Source organism: Komagataella phaffii, chromosome 2 (genome assembly GCF_000027005.1).
Source record: "Komagataella phaffii GS115 chromosome 2, complete sequence".
Lineage (NCBI taxonomy): Eukaryota > Fungi > Ascomycota > Pichiomycetes > Pichiales > Pichiaceae > Komagataella > Komagataella phaffii.
This window is the reverse complement of record NC_012964.1, coordinates 2210986-2225248: the sequence shown is the minus strand read 5'-3', so window position 1 is coordinate 2225248 and position 14263 is coordinate 2210986. Positions and strand designations below refer to the sequence as shown.

Below are 14263 nucleotides of genomic sequence, written 5' to 3'. Positions count from 1 at the left end.
TTTTGTATCTTCGCGAAATGCGGTCTCTATGATTACAAGCTACACCAGTTGTATTTTCTCTTATAGCATTCCAAATCTTCTCGTCCTCCGACTAAATACCAATTTTGGGGTCACATTCCCTTTTCTTTACCTTAATTTCAATAATATAGCGCAGATACTGCTCTAAGATGCCTTTCATTTTTCGGTCTTCTGAAGCACCAGCTGATTCTTCGAACTTTCTGTCCGCTAAGTCACCTCTGCCAAGTCCTGAACCTGATGATGTTGCCTCTCTCAATTCAGTGGTGTCTAACTCTTCAGTTGATCCGCTAACAGTGGTCCCCCCTATCACAAGAAAACATTCAACCTCCGTCACCTCAAAGCTTAAAGGGCTGTTTCGCAGCTCTTCCACTTCGTCAGTTCATTCCTTACCAGCTGCAGATAAATCAACCCCCCAATTAGCTCCTTTATCTGCATCTCCACCTGCATCATATCACACATCTGTTACATCAAGGGTCCCCGCCTCACTGAAAAGGAATTCATCAGTTGGTTCAGTGAATGGTGGTAGGCATAGTCTTTCCACTTTAGAGACGAAATCAGATGACCAAGTCTCACCTTTGGGCTCCCCAGACTTGAAAGTGCATTCACCTGAAACTGACCCTCGTACTAAGTTAAAACTTCCCGTACCTCAAACGATTGTTGAAAATGACTTAGATGAAATAATGGACACTGTTGAAGAGTTGAAGTTGGATCCAGGCCGCAAAACACCACCTATGATTCGTAGTGAATCCAACTCCTCAACAACCAGCCAGCCTCAGCACCGTGGCCGCAGACGTTTATCACGTATTTTTTCAAGGGAGAGCGACTCTGACTGGGATCACTCAGCTGTAAGGTCTAGGTCGCCTTCCCTAATTCATTCGCCATCCACTTCACGAAGATCGTCTCTAAGTGTAAGTCTGGCTGCTCTAGATCATAAGCCAGTAAATGTGGGCAATAAGAATTTCAAGAAGGAGGGTTCGCTGATCACCTTTCTAGATGGGTCCAAACATAAGCATGATTTCATTAAATTAAAGAAACTTCCCACCAAATCGTTGAATGTCGGATTTTTTACCATGCTAGGGGGCGCTAAGAAAGGTGAAGCATCGTCTACCGATGCATGTGTAGAGAATTCAATAAGTCTTCTACCAGACGAATATTCCAAGCGGTTGATTGAACTCAAGTCAATTCCCGAAAACTATATTTGGAATTACGAGGAGTTGATAGAGGATGACGAAAATGAATCTGATTCATCCAGCGCAGCCCCTTCGTCGTCTTCATCCGAGGACGAGGAAATCGACCCTATTATTACAACTGCATTATCAAACACCATTCAAAAACTTGTGGAAAGGATATCTCATCCTGCTTCACTACAAGCGAATCTGATTGAACAATCCGATGGAAAGCAGAAACTGTACGAAAAGTATGGTCGGATTCAAGGACTGATTGGTAAAGGTTCCTACGGTACAGTTAAACTGTGTATGCGCTCCTCTGCTGACCCTAAGAAGCCCAATCTAATTTTTGCTGTTAAACAACTAAAGAAGAGGCCAGATGAAACAGATGAGCATTTTGGTAAAAGAGTTACCTCTGAGTTCATGATCTCTTCGTCTCTAACCCATGAAGCTATTATAAATACCTATGATCTAATGGTTGATCCTCAGTCACTGACCTACTCTCAAGTCATGGAGTTCATTCCTTGTGGTGATCTCTACTCATATATTTTATCTACCAATGGTGAGGGTCTTCCAATAATAGAAGCAGATTGTTTTTTCAAACAGATACTCAATGCTCTCACTTATATACACTCTGTTGGAATTGCTCACAACGATCTTAAAGTGGAGAATCTATTGCTAACAGCTTACGGACAGTTAAAAATTATTGATTTTGGTACTGCGACGGTGGTAAAAGCTGAGTGGAATGATGAGGTACAATTATCTCATGGGGCCTGTGGTTCTGAGCCGTATGTCGCACCTGAAGAATATACTGATCAAGAATATGACCCCAGATATTGTGATATCTGGTCCCTGGGAATAATATATCTAGCAATGGCCACTGGTGGCTACTGCTGGGGAATTGCCAAAGAATCAGACGAAAGATACGCTGACTATTTAAAGAATAGAGCAATTTATGATTACACAAAGAGATCCGAAACCAATCCAACTTTACCAAAGAAGATAAGAAATGGTACTTTTCCTCAAATTGAGGAGTTTGCCAAAAAGAGTACCTCTTTCAACAACAGAAAGTATGTTTTGTACAATATTCTCAATCCAGACCCAAAGACGAGAATAAAAATTGAAAATATTTGGAGAAGTGGATGGGTTCGAAATATTGAATTATGTGATGCAGGAAAAGGATTGGTTGATTGTCATGGTCTTGAAATTTATCAACCACAAACAGTTTGAAAAGACATTTTTGAGCTTTCATTGTCATTTTTTCCTTACTCTACTATACCTCTTTCTTCTATTTAGGAGAGCTTTTACCAAACTACTGGCAAAACAAACAAGTGCGTTTAAAGCTCCTCGCAAGGTGTATATTATTACTATAGTTGATCGAACTTAGGTGTCTTTGAGCATGTCAATTGCATGTCAAATGTAAACTTTGATAGTAATGCGTATTTGTATTGTGGACTGATGGATTAGACCTAACGCCGGTCAAGTCGCATTGCTAGCTACTATTTGTTCTTTTACAAAGTTAAGTTAAGAATGATGAGTAGTCAATTGATATTGCATCCTTCCTGAAGTCTTTGGTCAAGAAATGGTAGCCCAGAGGCTCCTTTTCTTTAATTTGAAAAACGGTTTTGAATAAGAAAAGCAAAAAAGAATAGCTGTGAACACTACAAGAGCATTGAGAGACTCTTCCAGTTGAAATTTGGGCATGAGATTGGTTGGCAAATCTGGGGTAAATAGTCTATATAGCAAGGCGATGAAACAACTGATCCATCCCTTCTTGAAATCCACGACCTTCAGGATCCAAAACTATCTGCTTGAAACTCAGACTGGCAATATGATTGTTTGTAAGTAGATCAAGAAGGAGCTACATTATGATCCCTAGCCTACTGTCAATTAGTCTCGTGAGTATATTCCTACTAAGCAACCGCTCGAAAAGAAGTCTATCGATACGCTTAAGCGTTCGCGCCTCTTTGGGTTAAAATAAAATTGTACAGGCACCAATCCCTTCACATTCACTATCATGGTTGTAGACAGTACTTATTACGATGTCCTGGGCATCTCTGTTACCTCAACTGAGTTAGAGATTAAGAAAGCTTACAGGAAGAAAGCTATCCAACACCATCCTGACAAGAATCCAGGAAATCCTAAGGCTGCCGAACAGTTTAAAGAGATTGGAGAAGCATACCAAGTGCTAAGTGACAAGAGCCTGAGAGAGCGATACGACAGGTATGGAAAGGAGGATGCGATTCCCAAAGAAGGTTTTGATGATCCAAGTGAATTTTTTGCTGGTATATTTGGAGGCTCTGCATTCTCTGATTATATTGGAGAACTCTCTCTGTTACAGGATCTAACCAAGGCCCAAGAAATGGAAGAACATAAGGAAGAAGGAGTCACCTTGACCATAAATGATGCTGATTTTCTTGGTTTGTCTGACGAGGATAAGAGGATTGAGCTTAAGAAAAGAGAGAAAGAACTGGAGAAGAAGAAGAAAGAGGAAATGGAGAAACTGGAGGAAGAAGCCAGGGTGAAGAGAGAAGCAATGCAAAAGCAACTGGCTGAGAAGCTGGTACAAAAGCTATCTTTATGGACAGAGACAGACAAAGCTGAGGATATTACCAAATCTTTCAAGCATAAGTTACAATACGAGGTTGAACTATTAACTGTAGAATCTTTTGGATTGGAGATTTTGCATACAATAGGAAACATATACCTTAGCAAGGCCAAGACTCTACTGAAGAAACAGAAGTTTCTAGGTATTTCAGGTTTTTGGTCATCCATGAAAGAAAAAGGTGAGGTTGTGATGGACACGTTTAGAACTGTTTCTACCGCTATGGAAGCTCAAGCTCATATGGAACTGGTCACAAAGATGCAAGAAAAGAAAGAGCAAGCACGGAGAGATGAAGAAGCTGCTGATAGAAAGAAGGAGAGAAAGGTGGAAAGAGAGAGGCGGAAAGCTGAGGCTTTATCTCGAGGTGAAGAATGGCAAGATGAAGAAAGTGAAGAGGAATCCGAAACTACTAAGCCTAACTATGGTGATAATGCTAATAATGAGAATGCCACCGGTACCTCTGTAGACGATGAAGCTCAAGACGGGGATAGTTCGAAAGAAAAGAAAGAGACTTCTAAGAAGGGTAAATTTGATGACATACCCGTACCTACCGACGAAGAATTGGCAGAAATGGAACAGCTGCTAATAGGGAAGATCTTAGCAGCTGCTTGGAAAGGTTCGCAGTTTGAAATTTCCAGTACAATAAGAAGTGTCTGTGATTTAGTACTTTATGACGAAAACATCACATTGGAGAAACGTCTGCAGAGAGCTCAGGCCATGATTATTATGGGCGAAATCTTCAGCAATGCCAAACGATCTGAAGGAGAAACTGAAGAAGCAAGAATTTTTGAGCGATTGGTAGCTGAAGCCACCCAGAAGAAACATAAATCTAAATGATGATGAGAAATTTGTGATTGCCATAGTTGATATATAGACCTATTTATATATACAAGATCGAACATGTGTGAAACGACAGCTTTAACTGGAGTAATATATCTTTCTCAAATCGACAATCTTTTTACCTCTCTGAGCAGCAAGCTCTTCCAAAGTTACTTGCCTTTGTAGGGCTTCAATGGCACATTTGGCAACGTTCATGCTATTTCTTGATCTGTATACTTTTCCAGCCAAATCTTTAATACCAGCACACTCACAAATTTCAAAGATGTTGTGGTTAACCCTTAGCCCTGAACCTGATGGGGCGGCTCTTAGCTTCACCAAGGTTGCACCGTACTTGTGTTCCACATCGTTGTAGATGGTTCTGTCTTCAAAACGAGGGATATGTGTTAAGTTCTTGACGGCGTTCCAATGTGCCTTTCTAATGGATTTAGACATTTCTGCAGAATCTTTTCCTTCACCTATTCCTACCATACCATTCTTATCACCGACAACGACTAAAGAGTAGAAAGATCTAATCTTACCCTTTGCTGTTTGATTGGTGACTGTTTTCAGTACAAGAGGTCTTACAGTCAATTTGGTGATGTATTCAGGGTCCAAACCAGTCAGTTTAGCCAATCCCTTTGCCAAAAGCTGTGTAGGGTTACTGTTAGAACCTGTAGGCAGTGAATAACCTTCTGGGATATCTCTAGGAATTGGTTGTTGTGCTTGTTCAAAATCAGTTTGTTTAGTGGTACTGTAATCCCAGAACGGATCATATGACGAGTAATCGTCTAAATAGTGAGGAGCAAATTCAATGTTGGGAAGCTTCTTGCCCTTATAATGCTCTGGTTCAACCACAGATTCAGCTAGTTTGATACTTTCAAGAATATCTTTGGAATAATAGTTTGATAGAAATTTAACATGGGACTCTGCGTTGAGAAGTGGTCTCAACTGGGAGAAATTGCGGACTCTTGAAAAGCCCCTTACAGCATTCATGACTATTATATTGGGGTTTAAGTGGTAGTTGATGTTGAAAACTTGAAGAAAAAGATTGTGTTGGTTACCCGGTCGCGAGTACCAAATTAGAGGTGGACTTAGGGAGTTCAAAGAAGAAGGAAAGATCAAAAAAGCTTCTAGTTTGATGAGATTAATCTAAACTTGAGTAACTGCGTATACTACGCACACGAATACGCGTATCCCATATTCATTCCACTAAACTAACCAATAATGTTCGATTACGGGTGTTTCTCTGATTTTTCAAAGATCATACAGGCGCATTAAAAACACGCGCGAATGAAATCTCTATTCAAGATAAACCCGCCATTGCGAGTAAAATTCGATCCTTCTAGATCAGTAAAAGCTTCTGATCTACCATACGCGTCGTATTCCTCCTTCCTCGTCCTGGACCAACCACCTACAGTAACGACGAGTGTAACCGTATTGTAGCCTTCCATGAACGTTCATGCCCCACCACCGGTGTTTGTAAGCCCTGCGCAGTCTCGCTATCTCCCCCAAAAGATCCGAAACGTTCCCTTACCCAGCTTTCGACGTGTACCACTCAACGTCGATTGATCAATCGATAACTTCAGTACGTGACAACAAAACTCTTTTTATCCCTTGACCAGTTGATAGATTTAAACACAAAAACAAGATGGGTAACTTTTTCTCAAAGATATTTAACGACCTTCTTGGCGCCAAAGAAGTCCGTATTCTCATGGTCGGTTTGGACAACGCCGGTAAGAGTACCATTCTCTACAAGCTGAAGCTGGGAGAGGTGGTTGCTACCATTCCAACCTTGGGATTCAACGTGGAGACTGTGGAATACAAGAACATCTCGTTCACCGTTTGGGATATTGGTGGACAAGACAGAATCAGACCGTTGTGGAGACACTACTTCCTCAACACTCAAGCCGTCATATTTGTCATCGATTCCAACGATAGAAACCGTATCAGCGAGGCAAGAGAAGAATTGCAGAGAATGTTGAACGAGGACGAGCTGAGAGATGCTTTGTTACTGGTCTTTGCTAACAAACAAGACTTGCCTCACTCTTTGAATGCTGCTGAAGTCACCGAGAAACTTGGCCTTCACTCAGTGAAGAACCGTCCATGGTACATGCAAGCCGCTTGTGCCACCACCGGTGATGGTTTGTACGAAGGTTTGGACTGGTTAGTCAACCAGCTGAAGCATTCCTCATAAGTTGTGTAATGTCGGGTTTTTTAGTTACTACACGAGTTGAATTTTTGCGTGTGTGTGTGATTTGATTATCTGAGTGAGACATATGCTATAATTCCTCCCTCTTTATAGCACACGCTCCCCAATTTACCTACATATTACAAAAAATAGGAAACTCTTCAATCTTCTTTCTTTGCTTGCAATTGCGTGAGCTCCTGTCGCAACGTGATGACTTCCTTCTCAAATTTCTTGCCGTAGTAGTCAACGTAGTATGTAGCACCGTTATACGACGCCGCTATGAAGATAAACGCCAGAAACAATGTACAGAGTAATTTGTAACGGAACCACAGAGGGCATAGTGACATTGTCAGAAGCTGGTACCCAAACTGAATTAAAGTGAACGCCACTACCGGTAAGGGTTCCGGTAAAGAATTTACCGCCTTGCCCAAAGCATTGCCGCTGTAAGCTTTCCTCAAGTATTCAAAAGAAGTAGCTCTCCCTTGCTTTATTTTCTCAGCTCGCTTTATAGTGATAAAGTAATGGTACATTGATTGCCAGACCAAGTAAAACAGTGATGTATAAAGAATCCCTTTGTAAAAATTCCAACTAGCAGTCTTTGCAGCTCCGGGAAAACGGACCAATTGATATTCAGGATCAATTTGGTGAACAATCACGTACATAGTTAGGGGTGGGGTGATATGGATCATGGACGAAGTAGTCTTCTCTATCGAATGTAAGACTAGTGAGTTTCTCCAAGTAATCACAGCAAAAGACAACGTTCCAAAGGCAAATGAAAAGCAAGAAATAAATAGCATTTGTGATTCCGGAAATACCCAAATAAAGAGCAAGCATAAGATGTTCACATAATAGCATAAATCTGCGAGAAAATACTGATAGCCCCGCTTATAGTAAGTACTAAATCGAACAGGCATCAAACATAGGAAAAGTACACTGTAGTAAACATGAAACCATTCTTGGTATTCTCCAACAAGAACCCCGCATACAAAGATTTGCAGGAGGGCAAAAGAATAGAATAACTTCTCAGTCTTGGATGTAGTTGTTATATGAGTTACCCTATCATTAAATTTGTCCAGTCTCTTCAACAATTGCCCTTTCAAGCGATTAAAGTCCTCATCTCTTGCTTTCAACTTATCTCTTTGCTTCTTTGTTAAATTTTTTTAGATTTGCCGTGTTCTAATTTGACCTTTCTTGAAAAGTCTGTGGTCAGAGCGTATGGGTCAAACAAATCAAAAACAGAGAGGTTCTCATATCCCATATTGAAGGAATGGGAACGGGAGCGCAATGAATTTATGGACTCTGAATCTGAAATGTAGAGATCGTCATCCAGAACACTGGTGCTAGCACTTTTCTTCGGTAATTCGTCTAAGCTTTCAAAAGAGCCTACTGATGACATGTGCCTTGGAAGAGGTTAAGTTGATAACATGATTCGCGATGCGGATATAGTAAAATGGTGAATGCAGCAAAAAGCTAGTCATGGGGAACCTTAAAACAATAGATCTAACAGGCAGTTGTCAAAATTGACACGAAGATTTCGTAGTTCTAAATAGTCCCTGATGAGCTAAAGTCGTGCTAATATTTATTTGCCTGTCAATTGGCCACCCATGAAGCTTTTAATAATCTTACCCAGTTTTAGACTGACAGAGGTCCCAGCGATCAACTGAAAATATCATTGTAGAGTTCTGATCTAGATGTTTTCACAGTTTTCAGCCAATACAGCTCGTTGCACAGTCTGAGAAAAGAGTAGCACCTTTTGGGATTGCATTAATTGGAAACGTTTGCTTATCTGTGGGCAATGTTCATCGTCTCGTATAGTTAAATACTGCCTCATGCCACCTACCGTGGTTCTGGAAACTAGGTAGCTCAATGTTGCAAGAGGGAAATTGAATAGCAATGATTTCAGCAACTGCTCTATAGTCAAGCCATGAGTGAGATTCAGGAATTCAGCAATGAGAAGATCGTAGATTTGGTAGCAGGATTACATTTGTTCAATGCATAGCTTTAACTTAAGTCAAAGTGTAACTGAATTTTCACAATGTCAATCAGTCAGAATTAACGGATTTTCAACCTTACGAATTGTCAGATATATCGGATATCACAAGCAACCAACTTATACTTGAAAAATCAACCATGAATAATCTATGTTTGAAAATTCCTCAATCCATGCTAGTAACATGTGATGCACACAAGCTGGTTAAAACAAGAAAGGAATGAACTAGTCCTGCCAACCCAAAATGTGGAGGGATACACAGATCAGGAGCTGACACTTTCTTGGTAAAGGCACACGACTGCGTTTAAGGGTTACTTTTTCATCCATTCAACTTCCACAGGACGCTGGGCGCTAGGGGTATGACAATCTAGGTTTCAAACAAATGAGTATCACACGATCGTAAAAAATCGCTCCTTCCCTAGATCATTTTTTTTTGAGTCGAATGGATCTGATTCCTGTCTCTAAGAAGGAAAACTAAAAAAAAGGTAGACTGGAACTGATAGCCTTTCACCCAACAAGTCGTATATAACGAAAATTCCAAGCTCTACCAAGATCTGACTGTTTGAGCCCCTTTGTGAAACATCTTCACTTGCATTGTTGTACATTATTGTGACTTCTTCTGTATATTATTCCCTGTGTCATCCATTATCGCCCATTTGAAGAGATCAAAAAGACAAAAACAGCATTCAAATCTCATTATTATACTCTCTCATCAACCAGTATTCAGAGAGATTTATCGCATCATAAAAATCAATTATTCCCATCCCAGAAATGTCATCCAATAGCCCTACAGGTGGCGGCGGATGCCCTCCAATCACTCCCCCAAAAGATTCGGATAGGAGGACCCAAAATTCTATTCATTCTTTTTCTTCATTTGGTGTTCAACGGCCTTCCTTTGAGACCCCCACCATTTCATCGGATCATCGGTTCTCTGGTTCCAATTCTGCTGGTGTTAATTATGCCCCTCGTGAGTCCATGGAAAATTCATCCATGTTGAGAAATGAACCTAATGATCTAGACTTGGATCTAGCTCTAGGTGGGTTGAGTCTGGATTTTGATATTTTGCCCAACAAGAACCAGTCCAACTTTTTGGCCAATTCTAATAACCGCCATTCGTCGTTGACCCCAAACTCTTCTAATTGGTCCATTGATAATCCTTCCATGGCTTCGGCAACTCCAAGGCTAAGTATTCTCCAACATGGACTTCATCTTGATGGATTAAATCAAATCAAGCCCTTCGAACTACCTGGTAAGGAACTTTCTGGAACTGAACCTAGGGTCTCTGGCTCCGGCTCTTTCGGCCCTGCTTTGGTCCAAAGCTCTCCCTCCACTGTTAATTCCCCAGTTAATGATCCTTCTACCCAATCATTGGTCGATAAAGAAAACTTGACTTCTGCTACTCCCAATGGATACGAAAATCAGCTTCCCCTAGGCTTCAGCAACATGGGTAGCGGCTACCCTCATCCAATGTCCCATGGTATGGAGATGAACTTGGACATGAACATGAATGTCGGATTTAATAACGGCATGCCTATGATGGTGCACTCGCAAGGTATTTGGCCTCCCCACTCTGAAACTGGTCTTGAAGATGAATTTGCAAACCACAGGCTGCAAACTTTTCCCCACAAGTCCAGAAATGGACAAGGTAATCGCAATCCTGGAGCTCATCATCCATCTCAGCAACATTTAGGTGGAAGTGGTGGGCATGGTCAGTCTGCTTTGAACAATTCTAGCATTGGAAGGTTGAACAATGGAATGAATACTCACCGCAAGAACATGAGGAAAAGAGGTGAGGATCCTTCCAAATTTGCTGATGCCAAACTTGAGGACTTTCAAGGTGAGATTTACTCTCTTTGCAAAGACCAGCATGGGTGTAGATTTTTGCAGAAGCAGTTGGACATTGGTGGCAAGAATGCCGCCACTATGATTTTTAACGAAACCTATCTTTCCGTAATCGAGTTGATGTCTGATCCGTTTGGAAATTATCTGATTCAGAAGCTTTTGGATAAGGTTAGCGTTGATCAGAGAATTACTCTCGTTAAAAATGCTTCTTCAAAGTTTGTTAGAATTGCGTTGGATCCACATGGAACTCGTGCCCTCCAGAAGTTGGTTGAATGCATTGATACCGAAGAGGAGTCGGAGATAATCATTGATGCTCTCTCATCTCATGTGGTTTCTTTGAGCAGAGATTTGAACGGTAACCACGTCGTTCAAAAATGTCTTCAAAAGCTAAGTAGCAAGGATTGTCAGTTCATTTTTGATGCTACTTGTGACCATTGTGTCGAGATTGCAACCCATAGGCATGGATGTTGTGTTTTACAAAGATGTTTGGACCATGGGTCAAAAGAACAATGCTATGCGTTGAGTTTGGAAGTCAGTAGAAACTGTATTCCTCTTTCTTTTGATCCTTTTGGTAACTATGTTGTCCAGTATGTTTTGTCTCAAAATGAGATGATCAAGAACATAAATGACAGTAAACCTGTGGCCAATATCGTTGCTGCTATCAAAGATAGCATTATTACATTATCTCTCCATAAATTTGGATCGAACGTCATCGAAAAGTGCTTGAAGATTCCCCGCGTAAGCAAGCTAGTCATTGACCAGTTACTGGAGACTCATGCTACCAAAATATCAGAGTTGTTAAATGATCCTTATGGAAATTATGTGCTTCAGACAGCTTTGGACGTTTCTACACCTGAAGAATTTGAGAGATTATCGGAACTGTTGAAGCCTTTATTACCCACTGTACGCAATACTCCTCATGGTAAACGTATAATGGCAAGGATACAAGTAAACGGAGTACCTCCAAGTAACAACCAGTTTCCTGTGATGGCTCAACAGTTTCACCACGGCCCTAGGCAACCAATGCTGCCACAACAGCAACAACAATCACATCTAGCTCAGAGGGGTAACGCTGTTTACCCGAAACCATGATTTTAGTCTTGAATCTGCTGTGTATATTATTACTGTACTATTTTCCTGTATACTTCTAATTATATATATATATATATATATTTATACCAGAGTGCGCTTTGGTCTCGTCATGACAAATAGGGTGTGCGGCGTGGGCGTGATTACTTGTCGCAGTGTTCACAAAAATACTTTATACTCTAGTGTCAAATTAATTTAGTGAGCTGAGTTGTGGGCGTAATGACTGAGAATATGCCTAACAAGGACCCCTTTGACAGCGGAAGTGACGTTTTCAGTGATGCTGTGAATCTTGTTAGCAATATGCCACTCTCGGAGTATTTCAGCGCCGATGAACTCAGTGAAGGTAGACTTGAGACGAACCTATCAGATGCAAAGGTAAGAGACCTTGAACTGTGGGATTCCGACGATGTGTTAAGATCCAACAGCCGATTGAAGGAACTAATTTTTGATATCGAAAGTCAGCAGATGAGCTGTGAAGGTTACCCACAATTCTCATCAGGTAATAGTAGTAACGTGGTTCAGGATGTTACTGTGACAGCTCGTGAAACGGAGACAGCGTTGGAAAGCCTTGGAATGTCTCAATTTAGAAACTTAGAAGTGGTAAACACTGCAAAGGCCCCAACTAAATCCTCCGATGAAGTATCGGAATTTCAGTACTCTGAAAAAGTTATTTCGTTGCTTACTAGCAAAATGTCCATGAGTTCAGATGTAGAAAGAAAATCACAAAAAGGTCATCAACTGGAAAGTTCAAGGCAGCCTGAAAATTGGCCACATAGAGATAGTTTACTGGAAAATCCTTCAGCAAATGAATTAGATAGCAAGGAAGAGCATGATCCTCCAAACAACTCGATTGCCTCCATTCATAGGAATAAATCCATTGTAAAAGTAATTTCTTCAATGCAAGGAATGTTCAAGAAAAGAGAACCTGTACTTATTTCAAGAGATCTATCCCCAACACAAATAATAAGCTTAACCGTACCGAGAAAGTTTCTGCAAAATGACGGAAAAAGCAAAAAAAACAGCTTAAGAAAATGGAGAAGTTATATGGGTCTTAATCAAAGTAAGAGAGATATGAAAATTCATGATACCTCAGAAGTCAAGAAACAACTTATCAAGACCATCTCCGAGGGATCAATAAGCATGACAAACTGTACCGACGACAATCTGATCGGATTCTGTATTGTTCCAGTTAACAACCTTCGTTAGATATCAAAAGGATTGATTTTTTGCAACATCGTGCCAAAAAAACCTAAACTGGAGGTCTCTGCCTTAAAAAACTTATCGCATTTGGTGTAAGCTAGAGCATTGGTCGCACTAAGGGTAACAGCTAGGATGACAAGAGTTAGGTACAAAAATTGAAGTTTCAAAAATGCCAATAGTGCCAGAAAAATCCAAAATGCTGGTGTTGCATATAACATCATCCAAAACACCTTGTAATCAATTGGATTAACATATCTTTCAGCATCAGCGGATTCGAACGTCCAAATTGACTCTCCTAGCTCATTTGTCTCACTCCACCACCTTAAACCAACCATCAAGCGTCCACTTAAATTCTTTACATTCCAAAAATCAGCGCTCAAAAGCAGAATTGTAACAATGAACTGAAAAATGAAATTATGCCCGAACAGCGTATATCCAATCATATAAATGATAATGGGGCTCACCCGAAAAAAGACATAAGTCAGCAATGCAAAAGGATGTGACGATTGAATCACCGTATGGTACAAATTTTGAAAGAAGCCTGGTTCAGTAGAGCCCGGCTGAGAACGCCTTGGCTCTGTTGTGGTTGGGAGAATAGGTTCAGCTACATCCGGAACTATTGGAATGTCAGGCTCAATATAATCAGATAGAGGTGGTTGTGAATTCTTCCAAGTTAGTAATTAAATAGCAAGCAGAGACTTCAAAACTGGGAAGCTTACCGTTGACATTTGTATTTGGTGGACAGGCAGAGAATCGATGAATTGAGCGATAGAGAGATATAGGGGCTGTCAAAAGGGTTACATAATCAACAATTTCAAGTATTTAACTTATTTGCATTATTTACAGATTGAAATGAGAAATCTTGACTAAAACGATCCGACCTAGTGATTCTTGAATCAATATGAGGTAAAGTGATTTACTTATGCTTTCCATCCTCCTCGGCTTTATAGTATTTACTTCTCTTCCTCATCTGGTTCAATTCCAAGCTCTTTAGCTCTCTCCTCTAACCTCTTCCTCTTTTCCAAATTTGCCTTTCGCATTCTAACCAACTCAGCTTGAATTTCATAAGGTTCTTTGGGAATCTTATTCAAGGTGTTTGGATCCGGCCAAAACCCAGGAACATTGAATTTCTTGTCTGTGTCAATACCAACGTAGTACATGATAGAAATGGGGGTTAGCAAATAAAAAGAGAACTTGGCCAACTCAAAAGTCGACCTACTCATCCTAAACCTGTTAAACATGGTGACCTTGGGGGTGTAGATGGAAGTTCAACGAACAGTTAGAGAGAGATCCATAGGATTGGATTTCTCACGAGATTGTTGTTTGAGCAGTACACGTTCTGGAGG

At 40.6% G+C, this 14263-nt stretch overlaps 9 protein-coding genes across 9 annotated transcripts; 5 read left to right on the top strand and 4 right to left on the bottom strand.

Moving 5' to 3' along the window:
* Window positions 1-167: 167 nt before the first annotated feature.
* PAS_chr2-2_0459 (uncharacterized protein) lies at window positions 168-2414 on the top strand (the record flags this gene model as incomplete). The annotated part of the gene is made up of 1 exon (XM_002492079.1): window positions 168-2414. One exon carries the CDS (start codon window positions 168-170, stop codon window positions 2412-2414), a length of 2247 nt encoding a protein of 748 aa, XP_002492124.1.
* A 787-nt stretch (window positions 2415-3201) lies between these two features.
* Window positions 3202-4626, top strand: PAS_chr2-2_0085 (Cytosolic J-domain-containing protein; the record flags this gene model as incomplete). Its single annotated transcript, XM_002492078.1, has 1 exon — window positions 3202-4626. One exon carries the CDS (start codon window positions 3202-3204, stop codon window positions 4624-4626), a length of 1425 nt encoding a protein of 474 aa, XP_002492123.1.
* An 81-nt stretch (window positions 4627-4707) lies between these two features.
* PAS_chr2-2_0086 (mitochondrial 37S ribosomal protein MRPS5) lies at window positions 4708-5601 on the bottom strand (the record flags this gene model as incomplete). Its single annotated transcript, XM_002492077.1, has 1 exon — window positions 4708-5601. One exon carries the CDS (start codon window positions 5599-5601, stop codon window positions 4708-4710), a length of 894 nt encoding a protein of 297 aa, XP_002492122.1.
* Window positions 5602-6256: 655 nt separating this feature from the next.
* On the top strand, window positions 6257-6802 carry PAS_chr2-2_0087 (ADP-ribosylation factor, GTPase of the Ras superfamily; the record flags this gene model as incomplete). Its single annotated transcript, XM_002492076.1, has 1 exon — window positions 6257-6802. One exon carries the CDS (start codon window positions 6257-6259, stop codon window positions 6800-6802), a length of 546 nt encoding a protein of 181 aa, XP_002492121.1.
* Window positions 6803-6957: 155 nt separating this feature from the next.
* PAS_chr2-2_0088 (uncharacterized protein) lies at window positions 6958-8192 on the bottom strand (the record flags this gene model as incomplete). The annotated part of the gene is made up of 2 exons (XM_002492075.1): window positions 6958-7941; window positions 7983-8192. 2 exons carry the CDS (start codon window positions 8190-8192, stop codon window positions 6958-6960), a joined length of 1194 nt encoding a protein of 397 aa, XP_002492120.1.
* Window positions 8193-9557: 1365 nt separating this feature from the next.
* On the top strand, window positions 9558-11720 carry PAS_chr2-2_0089 (Member of the PUF protein family; the record flags this gene model as incomplete). Its single annotated transcript, XM_002492074.1, has 1 exon — window positions 9558-11720. The coding sequence occupies one exon, from the start codon at window positions 9558-9560 to the stop codon at window positions 11718-11720; it is 2163 nt and encodes a 720-aa protein (XP_002492119.1).
* Window positions 11721-11936: 216 nt separating this feature from the next.
* PAS_chr2-2_0090 (Hypothetical protein) lies at window positions 11937-12923 on the top strand (the record flags this gene model as incomplete). The annotated part of the gene is made up of 1 exon (XM_002492073.1): window positions 11937-12923. The coding sequence occupies one exon, from the start codon at window positions 11937-11939 to the stop codon at window positions 12921-12923; it is 987 nt and encodes a 328-aa protein (XP_002492118.1).
* On the bottom strand, window positions 12920-13645 carry PAS_chr2-2_0091 (Integral membrane protein localized to late Golgi vesicles along with the v-SNARE Tlg2p; the record flags this gene model as incomplete). Its single annotated transcript, XM_002492072.1, has 2 exons — window positions 12920-13582; window positions 13637-13645. The coding sequence occupies 2 exons, from the start codon at window positions 13643-13645 to the stop codon at window positions 12920-12922; spliced, it is 672 nt and encodes a 223-aa protein (XP_002492117.1).
* A 225-nt stretch (window positions 13646-13870) lies between these two features.
* On the bottom strand, window positions 13871-14158 carry PAS_chr2-2_0092 (Chaperone that specifically facilitates the assembly of cytochrome c oxidase; the record flags this gene model as incomplete). The annotated part of the gene is made up of 1 exon (XM_002492071.1): window positions 13871-14158. The coding sequence occupies one exon, from the start codon at window positions 14156-14158 to the stop codon at window positions 13871-13873; it is 288 nt and encodes a 95-aa protein (XP_002492116.1).
* Between the last annotated feature and the right edge of the window lie 105 nt (window positions 14159-14263).